Genomic DNA, 11,556 nt, shown 5'->3' with positions numbered 1-11,556 from the left:
TCTCCTTTTTTGCTGAAAAAAATATTATTTACTGCTATTACTAACTACTACGGAGTAATAATTACACTGAATATATTTAAAGAAAAATTCTAATGACAACTTTAAAAGTTGTCATTAAAACTTTAAGACATACAACTTTTATTTGTATATTTTAATAACCACTCTTTCATAAAACTAACTACCCTCACCTCAAATGTACTTCATTTAATACAAGTATTATTTTTAATAATAAGCCTTAGATTGTCATTAGAAAATTTCATATTTAAATGAAAAATTATCAATTCCCAGTGATTACGCAATGTATATTGACATATTCTAAGAATATTACACTGGAATTAATTTAAATGAAAAATCATAATCCACCCATGAGTTGACACGTGTCACAAGATAACTGAACTCCACAACAGTCCATTACAACCACTGATCTCTCAACTGTAATCTTTCTCTTCTTCGTTCCAAATAACAAACTTTGAACTCCAATTTACAAACAAAATTAAATTTTTTTCAGTTAAATTATACAATGTCAACTGCTCCAAACAGCTACCCATCTCTTTGTTCTTCACCACCATTACCAAGAACACAAACATTCTCTTTAATTACTTCACAATTCAAGCAAACATCACTCAAGAATGTGAAAAGTTTGAAACTTTTTATCAGGGTAGGCAATTTGAGTTCCGGGAAACAATCGGTTTTGATCGTCAGAGCGAACGGAGCAGAAGAACCGGCAACCGAAGAAGAGGATAAGTATGAAGAGTATGAAGTTGAGATTGAGCAGCCTTATGGTTTAAAATTTGCAAAAGGTAGAGATGGTGGGACCTACATTGATGCAATTGCACCTGGAGGTTCTGCTGATAAGAGTAACATGTTTTCTGTTGGGGATAAAGTTATAGCCACCAGGTATTGATAAATGCTTAAGTCAATTCATATTGTGAATGCTGTGTATGATAGAGATATAATTTGATATAAAAACTGTGTATGATATTGTGAAAACTTGTTATTTAAAGTCAAGTTTGTAGAATTGCTTATGTTTGTAGTGACCTTGTAGAAAAATGATAACTAGTAACATTGAGTGGTCCAAAGGTCCAATATGAATATGTGAATTGCAACGCTTTATTGCTGAGCATACACGATTGAATCGAATACTTTGAAGAGTGTCTGCCCATTTTGGGAATGTTAGATGCAGCATATAACTACTGTTTTAGTGGTCCTCTTATGTTTGTAGTGATTTAGTGGTTTCTGGAATCGGGCAATTTAGGATATGTTGGATGTGGTAATTTTTTGGATTAGTGAAGAAACTCCTATGAACGAGTACATTGTCTCCCCCATATAGGTAAACCTCGGGTAATCAAGCCCCTGAGAGCGAGACCTGGTACCGCGTGAATTGTGAACAAGGCGCACCCTCTAGTCACACTCCCTTTTTGAATGAAATCGCTTTGCCAATCGAACCCGGGTGGTGTGCTTCATCGGGCAACCCAGTGGCCACTCAGGCAAGCCTGCGTGGTTGGATGTGGTAATTAATTTGGCTGCAGATTAAAGACCAGTGATTTTCTATCAAGTACTTGCCGGTACTGTACCTTTTATACATATCGTATCTTTTGCTTCCTTTTTGGTAAGCTAGATTTATTTGCAATTTCAAGTTGTAGCTTGAAAATTAAATGGAGTCATGGGGACACTGAAAATGTGTTTTTATGTTACAGGGCATTATTCTAAGGATAGATAGCATATGATTATAATTATAAACAACTATTGAACTATATAAAATATTCAATTTGCTCATCGAGGGTACTCAACTTTGTATATGAAGTTTTAAAGTATTAATGTATCAATGAGCTTATTTATTTACTTTTGTTGGATGGATTTTTGTGTGGGTGTTGTTATGCTTTAGAAGGCACTGAAAACTGCTCTTTCAATAAAAAAAACAGATTAAAAGCAAGGTTGTAAAAGTCACTAATCGGGGAATAGTAGACTGGTACTTTGTAAGAACTAGTCGGCCCAGACAAGGAACAGTCCGCTGTTGATCAACATTGATTTTGACCAGTTTTGTCCAATTTTGACCGACTGTGACTTGTTTTGTCCAATTTTGACTGATTTTGACTGTATAAATCCGAATTTAACTGACTTCATTCAACTTTTGACCCGCTGACCTGTGACTTTGAACGACTCGGGCCTAGTCGGGTCGGACTAGTCCCCAAATTGGGCAAGCTGGCCAACCGTTACAACACTGATAAGTAGTTCCAAAACTGTGCAAAAAGCATTTTTTTGGTATTGTGATGCTTCAAACGGTTAAAAAATTCTTTATAATCATGAGAAAAAGTTAGATACCTATAATTGCTCAAAAAATCTTGGGTAACAAAACGATCAATTGGATGACAGTAAGGTACCTGTTTATGTCAACAAATGAATGTTAAAAGCTCATATGAATTTCAAGCTTGCTCTAATTTATCACGGATTGAAGTGAGAAAAGGGCGGTTGAAGATGTGGTAATAAAATGCTAGAATTGTTGCAGCGCAGTATTTGGAACAGAGATGTGGCCCGCAGCTGAATATGGAAGAACCATGTACACCATTCGCCAAAGAATCGGTCCTTTACTCATGCGAATGGAAAAGAGATACGGTTAAGTCACACTTTACACCTTATTCGTATATTAAAGAATATTGCAAACTTTCGATGTTGTGCTAATGATCTAAGCATCGTTTGGTATGGTTTGCAGGGAAGATGGAAGAAGCAAGTAAGCTTACCGAAAAGGAGATCATTCGGGCTGAGAGAAATTCTGGAATTGTTAGCGGCAAACTTAGGGAAATTCAGGTAAGTTCCATGTTTGCATTTTCAGCAAATTGGGCGGGTTGCGTTATGGGTCATAATGAGTAATTTGTTGGTACTTATCAAGCCAAGTTGAGCTGATTACACTTTGTCCTAGCTTTATTATAAACTGATATTGTTTCAAATACAGTTACTGAGAGTTAGTATATTATTTCCATAATGATCTTCTGTTATATTTGATAAAATGATCAAAAGAGGTTTGTGCATTAGAAATGCACTTAGGGTGACTTTTGACGTGTTCCCTTTAGCCCATTTTTTAAATTTTGCGCGTGTGTGTGGCCCACTAGAGAGAACATATTCCAAGTTAACTCATTCATTAGTAAATGGGTCAAACATTAACTGACATTGTTCATGTGCGATCGATGTTTTTTGATTCAGATGCAAAATTACTTGAGGAAGAAGGAACAAAAGGAAACTCGAGAAAGGGAGCTTCGTGAAGGCTTGCAGCTATACAAGTAAATTACCTTGAGATCCAACTTTGGCTCAACAGTCTCTAAACTCTTATTCCCATTAAATGATTAATGCGTTAATTATGATTACATATATTATCAGCGCAGTTATAATAATTATTATTTTAATATCACTGTTTTGTAGGTTGTATGCTTTAAAATAGACTTTTAACCCATCTAATATAATATAAGTCACAATGGGTCAGAATTGTTACCTTTAGTTAACTTATTAGCAAGGTTTTTCTCTAAATAACTTTTTTTAGGAGCGGAAAGTATGAAGAAGCATTGGAAAAGTTTGAGTCCGTTTTGGGGTCAAAGCCAGAGATTAATGAAGCTTCAGTAGCAAGTTACAACGTTGCATGTTGCTATTCTAAGCTAAATCAGGTACAAAACTGTATGTTTGTATCATTCCCATATTTCATCTCAAATGCGCAAAATAATAGCAAAACTCGATCTTTATTATTACGCACATGACAGATACAAGCCGGGCTTTCTGCTCTAAAAGATGCTTTGCAATCAGACTACGAAGATTTTAAGGTACTTCAAATTTTTTTAATATCCCTGTGTAATGTTTAAATTTGACACATTTATATATATATATATATATATATATATATATATAAAGGGGTTAATTTCAGTTTAAGTTTATCTCAAACAGGTTAAACATTGGTAATATATTCTTTTAGCTTAAATGAAAACGGGTCAAATGGGCCAAAAGGGTTGTAAGTTTCCCATAACCTCCATTCTCGGTTTTTTTCCGGTTCTACCCGAACCATGCACACCTCTAAATCCAACATCATAAATCCTTGTATTCTTAAGATTAGCTTATTACTCTAATAATATATATTCATTATCATATCAGCACACTGATTAATGATAAATAAAATAACAAGTTTTGAACAAAATAGTATTTCGGACCAACCAAACCTTCTGCCCCGAAACAGATTTTGTACATACAGACCTACCTATCTTGACTTGTCACCCATCGACCCGTTATGCCACCTCTATCTTTTACTAAAGAACTTTGTAACAATGGCTACTAAAATTGCAGCGGATCCGTTCTGACCCTGATCTGGAGAATTTAAGGAAATCAGAGGGGTTTGAGCCTTTGATGAGACAATTTGATGAGTCATTTATCAACGAGAACGCGTTAAACGCCATTAAATCATTGTTTGGATTCAACAAGAAATAGAATCCACATTTTATTTATAGAATATGTTCATCAATCCTGAATGGATCTTGATATTCATTTTCTTGTTTCGCACGGATACATAATCAAAACGGTATAGTATATTTCATAAAAAAGCTTTAAACTTGATGGGGATGAAGTCGAATGGGAAGTCCTTTAACAGGTGTTGCCAAAGGATCATACTCTATTTTCTCATCAGGAATTAGTAAGTCCCACTTAAATGTTGTCACAATGTTGTGTATGAACACGAGTATTTGCACACGGGCTAACTCTTTACCCAAACACATTCTTGGACCCCCTCCAAATGGGACAAACGTAAATGGAGTTGGTCCTGCTCCTTCAAACCTCGAAGGATCAAATTTGGTAGCGTTTGGGAAGTTAGCCTCGTCCTTATGAGTCACCACCGCATTCCAAGTTATCTGAAACTCACAAAACAACAAAAAAAAAAAAAAAAAAATTGCATGATTTACGTTGTGAATTAAGAAGTGCATTACAGTGTTTGTATTATGCAAAGGTTGTGAAGGGGTGGGTTGGGTAACAGTTTAAATAGGGAAGGCTGAGTATAAATCCGATATTAAAAATCAATTATGCGTACACTAATAAGACTACTTTGAGTAAAATGATGAGCTTGCACACGAAAACCTTATCCGTTTATTTTAATAAATTGATTAAAGAGGTTGTAGGCATTAACAGTAGACTTTGAGTGGACTTTTGACGATTATTTAAGTTGACCCATTTGGAATGATACATAGAAAATATTGACCCATTTAAAGTAAATGGGTCAAAATGGCCCTCTAGTTTTATGAAGGGGTTACCTTCCATCCTTTGAGGATCGTATAGCCTGCAAATTCGAAATCCACAAGGGCCTCCCTAAAAGCTCCTACAACTGGTGGATTTATTCTCATTACTTCACACACAACGTTCCACGTGTATCTCATCTTCTGTATGTCCTCCCAATTTAGCAATTCACCAGGTGCTTTTGCCCCCAAAATGCCCAATTGCTCTAAAAGAACATCAGTGGCATTCGATAACGATCGTCAGTTTCTTATATTATAAAACGTGAAATTATGTTTAAATGATGATTGTTACAAACCTTTAAGCACAAATTCATAAACTTGGGGATGTTCTGCAAGATTCTTCATGATCAACGTAATTGTAACAGCAGAAGTATCGTGCCCCGCAAAAAGTACTAGTAGAATATTGTTTGCAATCTCCATTTCGGATAAAAACCGACCGTTTTCATCTGAAGATACAAGAAGATGTGACAAAAGATCTTCGTCAGACGATGATGCAACGTCTTGTTTCAGGGCTAGTCTTCTCTGCTTGATGATCATAATAAGTTGCTTCTTGATAGCAACAGCTGCTTTTTTGGCCCGGTAAAAACGTGTCCCTGGGATACTTATAGGCAACCCGATTAGCCCTTTTAGGAAAACGTTGAATAACGATCCAAGCTCTGTAATTTGTTGTAAATCGTCGAGGCTTAGAAATAGTATACAAGCAAGCTCGAATAGATATGGCCTCACCGTGTTGAAAACCTTCAACTCCCTCCTACCTTCACAGCAAACATATCACATGATTAGGAAACGGGTCAAACAGATCGAAAAAGGTTAAAAAACAGATGGAAAGATGACAAGAACCATAAAAAAAAAAAAAAAAGTTGGATCAACTTGTCAGTTTTTATATGTTACCCAACTTGACCGACCCGCCCATATTGTTATGTGATACCTTGCCATTGATTTTGTATATGGCGACGAGTGACTATATCCATGGTGGCGGTATAACGATTTGACAAAGCATCAGGACCAAGATACGTTAGCATCGTTTTCCTCAACCACTTAGCTTCATCGCCACGACTAGTATTCAAGCACTTACCAAACAACTTCCTAATCGTATCAGGCCACCACGACGCCACTAACTTATTCTCGTTACCAAACAAAAACTTATTCCCCTCGGGCCCACAAAAGATCGCTGTACGATGACCAAGCAACGACGTTTTAATCACCGGAGGACTCCCGTATTTCGCAGTTCTCTCTCTTTCGAAATTCTCTGGAGTTCCATTTTTTCGTGAGCGGAGGTAAGCTAGAGTTTCACCTATAAACGGCCATCCGAAGCTTCCTGGTGGAAGATTGTTAACAGTTATTGATTTTGTATGATTAATATAGACGAAAACGGAAACAATAATGAACAGAAATAGCACGAGTAGCAACAGAACAACCATGATTCTTCAGTGCTAAGTACTGTGATCTTAGATTTGATAAAGATATTATATAGAAGCTTTAGAATAGAAATTGTTGTTCAAGTAGTTTTAATTATATGTGATGGGGAATATGTTAGTTTAACAAAAGGATCTTGCATTTTATTAATTGAGGGTCAACTCCTTCCTTTTTTGTGACTTACCACCACCCACTTTGATCTATTTTTCTCTTGCTTTTTTTTTTTTTCTTCCTTTAGGTCCAAGATATTTTGCCTATAATAATTTCCTATCCACAAGGAAAATGATTTTTAGGCCTACAATTTTAACCTACAAAATCCCCCTACCAAATAGGAGGTTGTCATGTGTATCCCTTAGACCAACGGACCTGTGGTTCAGTGGTACCCGGCCCTATGATCCTTGGCCCCACGCATGTAGTGTTGGTCCGAATAACTATGCAGGTTCGAATCTGGGTCTTGGCATGCTGTAGGAATTTAATGGTGAGGTGTTTCGCCAGGCTCCAGACTCATTCGGGGTATGTGCTGGATGAGTTGACATAGTCAACACAGGGCTAACATGTCCCTACCGATATACATTTTGGTCCGAATGTGTATTCCCTTAGCATCATTCTTTATTTAATATTTATATTCTAATTGTATGCCTAAACTACCCTTAGAATTAACTAGTTGTTGAACCCTCGCTTCGCGCCAGAGGTTCGGTTTTCAATGTATTTTATTGCGTTTAGTTTGTAAAATTATTTCGTGACTAAAGAATGATGTCGTTGAAGCGCAACTCGAGTCGAACTAAAAGGTATAACCCGTGAAAGATTTAAATGTTATTTTAAATTAACAATATATGTCCATATCCGCGTTTAGCTATGTAATTATCGACTTTTAAAAATTTAACGCAAAATCAACGTGTATGAAAAGTACCTCAAATATTTAGCATTTTTTAAAAAGCGTCCGTTTTGCGTATAGTTAGTGACATTGTGTTCCTAAAATTATTTCGAGTTTAACGATGGTGTCGTAAAAATTTAACTCGTTGGGAGCGAGAAGATATGACCAGTTGAATATTTGGATGGAGTTTATTTAAGATTTTTTTTATGAAAATGGTTATTTGACACTTTACCCCCCTGTTTGGGGGGTTGATTTGAATATTTGAAAAAAATGTAGGGGTCTTTGTTGGTGTAGTGAAATTTAATTAGAATAAAAAAGAGTGAAATGACGAAAATACTCCTAGTTACTATTCATCATTTTTTGTCTATTAGATTATAGAGTAGTAATTACTCCATATATCATTTAATTACTTTTACATCGGACGTAATCTTCATTCGGTTAGACAAATAAATACCAGTGATCTATTTTTTAAAAGTAAAAGGTGTAAGGCATATGAAAACTAAATCATTTTAATTTTACTAATATTTATAAAGAAGATGTACCTATAATAATATATTTATGTTGATATAGTTCTGTTGGCCAGTAACGTCAATCACCACAAGGTCTCTAGTTGGCTAGTAGAGCTACTTTTTAACTATATTATAGACAGCAAATATTATAATTTCATTTACGCATGTACCAAACATACTATAATTTCATTCACGCTTGAAGGAATAAAATTAGTAAAAACAATAGTTACAATGAAATTACGAAATACCAATCAATTAACAAATATGAATGCTTGTTGGCATTTATTTTACCTAGGAAAACAACAGATAGAATTTAAAAAAAAAAAAAAAAAAAAAAAAAAAGAATCTATCAATATTTCAAGAGTGAATGTATAGTCAATGATTGAGATCAAAGTCGTAGCCTCACCTGTATGTAATGTCATTGACAGAACTTATACCATTTGCTTCGTGTACCTACATTATAGTAAATGGATGCGTACAGTGGCGGATCCAGGAAATTTTTTCACCGGAAGCGAAAAAAATTTCTAAATGTAGAGATTTTTTTGGGGCAAAATATGGAGATTTTGGGGTAAAATATAGAGGTTTTTGAGCAAAATTTAGAGATTTTTGAGCAAAATACTAATGTTTTGGAGCAAAATATGAAGGTTTGGGGACAAAATATGAAGGGTTTGGGGCAAAAAAAAATTCCACCGGGATCAAAATCGAAAAACCGAAAAAATTTACACTAAAAATTGCAAATCCACTGGGGGCGGCCGACCCACCCTGACCCTTCATAGGTCCGCCCCTGGATGCGTAAGTCATAAAGTATATCAACCATATAAAAATAAAAGATAACAAAACATATGAACATGATCTTTTTTTGGGTAAAGGGTTTTCACCCGGCAAACTTTATAAATATTTCACATTTACAAGAATGTCTACAGGTTAACACTCATAGACAGGAAGCAACCAAAGCCACAAACGGCCAAACAACCAAACAAAATACACAACTAAATTTGCCATGCCATCTTCATATTCCTAACATGTTGGGAATTCTTGAACATCACCGACATCAGTTTCAGTCTGACGGTCCCATAGATGATGTTGACAAGCTTGTTCGGATACCGCTTTTCGTCCTTAAACATCCTTGCGTTTCGCTCGAGCCATATGTAATAAACTGAAGCACTAAAAATAAGTTTAGCCACCACAATACGCGCCACTCTTCTATGAGCAAAAGGAATGATCATTGTGACTATATCCTTCCACTCGTCAACAATACCCGGAATAGCAATAAACCTCTTCATCTTTAACCACACTTGCTTGGAATATCCACATTGGAAAAAAAATGATCTTGCGAATCTTGCTGCAAGTTGCATAAGGAGCAAACCAATGGACCCTCATTCGCATTACCCAAATCCCATGATCTTATATTGTCTTGAGTCTTTAGCTTATTGATGTCAAAGCAGAGGTGTATATAAAATAGCTTATATTTTACAAGGAAATACTATTAAATATTATACAATTTTACACAAGATATTTATTTATTTATAGAATGGATATACTTAAACCTTGCTACAACACTTATAGGCAGTGTACCTAATCGTACAGTAGTGTAGTTTTTAGTAAGTCCGGTTCGTTCCATAGGGAAAATCTTTAAACAAAGCTTAACGCTATATTAGTTTACTTTTATAAAAATACAAATATATATATAAGTAATATTATTATTATAAAGAGGGATTTTTACCGTTTAATGACCGATTTGTCGATTTTAAAACTTTAGTCGCAGTTAAAACCAAATGTAAAATAAAAAATAAATACAAGACTTAATTTAAAGCGTAAAGTAAATAACGATAATGAAATTGCGATATATAAAAGTGCGATAAAATAAACTTGCGATAATTAAAAGTACGATAATTAAAAGTGCAATTAAATATAATAACAATAAAATAAAATGCGATAATTAGAAGTGCAATTAAATATAAAATAAAGGAAATTAAATATGAAATAAAATAATTATGCTTATTTAAACTTCCGTAATCATGATGTTTGACGTGTTGATTTTAGTTTTATGCCCATGGGTTAATTGTCCTTTGTCCTGGATTATTTAATATGTCCGTCTGGTTTTTGTCCATAACAGTCCATCGGTCGTAAATATAAAGTGCGAGTGTCCTCGTCAAATTATTCTTATACCCGAAGTTAAATATTCCAACTAATTGGGGACTTAAACTGTAACAAGATTTTAATACTTTGTTTAATAATTACACCAGGATGTCGACTGAGTGTAACCCAAGGTTTTAATACTTTGTTATCAATTATACCAAGTGTCCTTGTACATAATTTCACCCCTGTTTTAATTATTCTAGTGGCTATTAATCCATTCCCGTGTCCGGTTAAATGAACGATTATTCGTACATATAAATACCCCGCCCATCGTGTCCGATCGAGTGTATATGGTAATTTATGGGTACGTCCAATTATAAATCTTTATATTAACATTAACAAACTATCATTTAGTTAAACAAATATACAGCCCATTAATAGCCCATAGTCTAATTTCCACAAGTGTCGTTCTTTTGTCCAAACCCCAATTATGGTACAAAGCCCCATTACCCAATTTTAGTAATTAGCCCAACATCATGATTACTTCGTTTTAAATAAGCATAATAATAACTTAGCTACGAGACATTAAATTAAAAAGGTTGAACATAACTTACAATGATTAAAAATAGCGTAGCGTTACACGGACAGAATTTCGACTTACACCCTTACAACATTCGCTAACATACCCTTATTATTAGGATTAAAATTAAAATTAAAATTAAAATATAAATTATAAATATAAATATTACGTATAGATAGATGGATGGATATATATTGATTTTAAAATTCGTCGAACTGCGTTGGCTTTTATAGGCATTTTCATTTTTGAGGCTCCGCGAGTCTCGGTTCTTTTAGCTTTCGAACTCCGCAAGTCGCGGAGTTCGTTTTTACAGCTCATTCAACCTTGGCTCTTTGTTTGCCGACGATTTTAAATAATAATATAATATATATATAATTTTTAAGAATTATTTATATATTATATTATATTCATGTGCATAGTTGACTTGTAATTTTTAGTCCGTTGCGTCGAGCGTTGAGAGTTGACTCTGGTCCTGGTTCCGGATTTTCGAACGTCCTTGCGTACAATTTAATATCTTGTACTTTGCGTTTTGAATCTTGTACTCTTGTAATTTTGAGACGTTTCTCATCAATAATTGGAACCTCTTTGATTGTATTTTGTACTTTTGAGCTTTTTGGTCGTTTGTGTCTTCAATTCGTCGAATCTGTCTTTTGTCTTCACCTTTTAATATTTAAACGAATATCACTTGTAAATAGAACAATTGCAACTAAAAGCTTGTCTTTCTTGGGGAATAATGCTATGAAATATATGTTCGTTTTTAGCATTATCAAATATTCCCACACTTGAGCGTTGCTTGTCCTCAAGCAATATAGTCTTGAAATACTAGAATCACTTCTTTATTCT

At 34.6% G+C, this 11,556-nt stretch overlaps 2 protein-coding genes across 2 annotated transcripts; one reads left to right on the top strand and one right to left on the bottom strand.

Annotated features, from left to right (window-relative positions):
- Window positions 1-451: 451 nt before the first annotated feature.
- LOC139886532 (protein MET1, chloroplastic) lies at window positions 452-4,638 on the top strand. Its single transcript, XM_071870369.1, has 7 exons — window positions 452-897; window positions 2,507-2,613; window positions 2,711-2,805; window positions 3,199-3,275; window positions 3,533-3,653; window positions 3,747-3,806; window positions 4,321-4,638. The coding sequence occupies exons 1-7, from the start codon at window positions 521-523 to the stop codon at window positions 4,459-4,461; spliced, it is 978 nt and encodes a 325-aa protein (XP_071726470.1). The 5' UTR covers window positions 452-520; the 3' UTR covers window positions 4,462-4,638.
- LOC139886531 (beta-amyrin 28-monooxygenase-like) lies at window positions 4,430-6,804 on the bottom strand. Its single transcript, XM_071870368.1, has 4 exons — window positions 6,184-6,804; window positions 5,552-6,010; window positions 5,274-5,461; window positions 4,430-4,877 (listed from the first exon to the last, which is right to left on the bottom strand). Exons 1-4 carry the CDS (start codon window positions 6,674-6,676, stop codon window positions 4,578-4,580), a joined length of 1,440 nt encoding a protein of 479 aa, XP_071726469.1. The 5' UTR covers window positions 6,677-6,804; the 3' UTR covers window positions 4,430-4,577.
- Between the last annotated feature and the right edge of the window lie 4,752 nt (window positions 6,805-11,556).

This window comes from Rutidosis leptorrhynchoides, chromosome 1 (genome assembly GCF_046630445.1).
Source record: "Rutidosis leptorrhynchoides isolate AG116_Rl617_1_P2 chromosome 1, CSIRO_AGI_Rlap_v1, whole genome shotgun sequence".
NCBI lineage: Eukaryota > Viridiplantae > Streptophyta > Magnoliopsida > Asterales > Asteraceae > Rutidosis > Rutidosis leptorrhynchoides.
This window is presented reverse-complemented; position numbering and strand designations above follow the sequence as displayed.

Coding starts and splice junctions, on each gene's coding strand:
- LOC139886532 (XM_071870369.1), top strand. CDS start 521: ATGTCAACTGCTCCAAACAGCTACCCATCTCTTTGTTCTTCACCACCA. Junction 2,614..2,710: donor GCGAATGGAAAAGAGATACG/GTTAAGTCACAC, acceptor TATGGTTTGCAG/GGAAGATGGAAGAAGCAAGT. Junction 3,807..4,320: donor CAGACTACGAAGATTTTAAG/GTACTTCAAATT, acceptor CTAAAATTGCAG/CGGATCCGTTCTGACCCTGA.
- LOC139886531 (XM_071870368.1), bottom strand. CDS start 6,676: ATGGTTGTTCTGTTGCTACTCGTGCTATTTCTGTTCATTATTGTTTCC. Junction 6,011..6,183: donor TATACAAAATCAATGGCAAG/GTATCACATAAC, acceptor TTTGCTGTGAAG/GTAGGAGGGAGTTGAAGGTT. Junction 4,878..5,273: donor CGATCCTCAAAGGATGGAAG/GTAACCCCTTCA, acceptor TGTGAGTTTCAG/ATAACTTGGAATGCGGTGGT.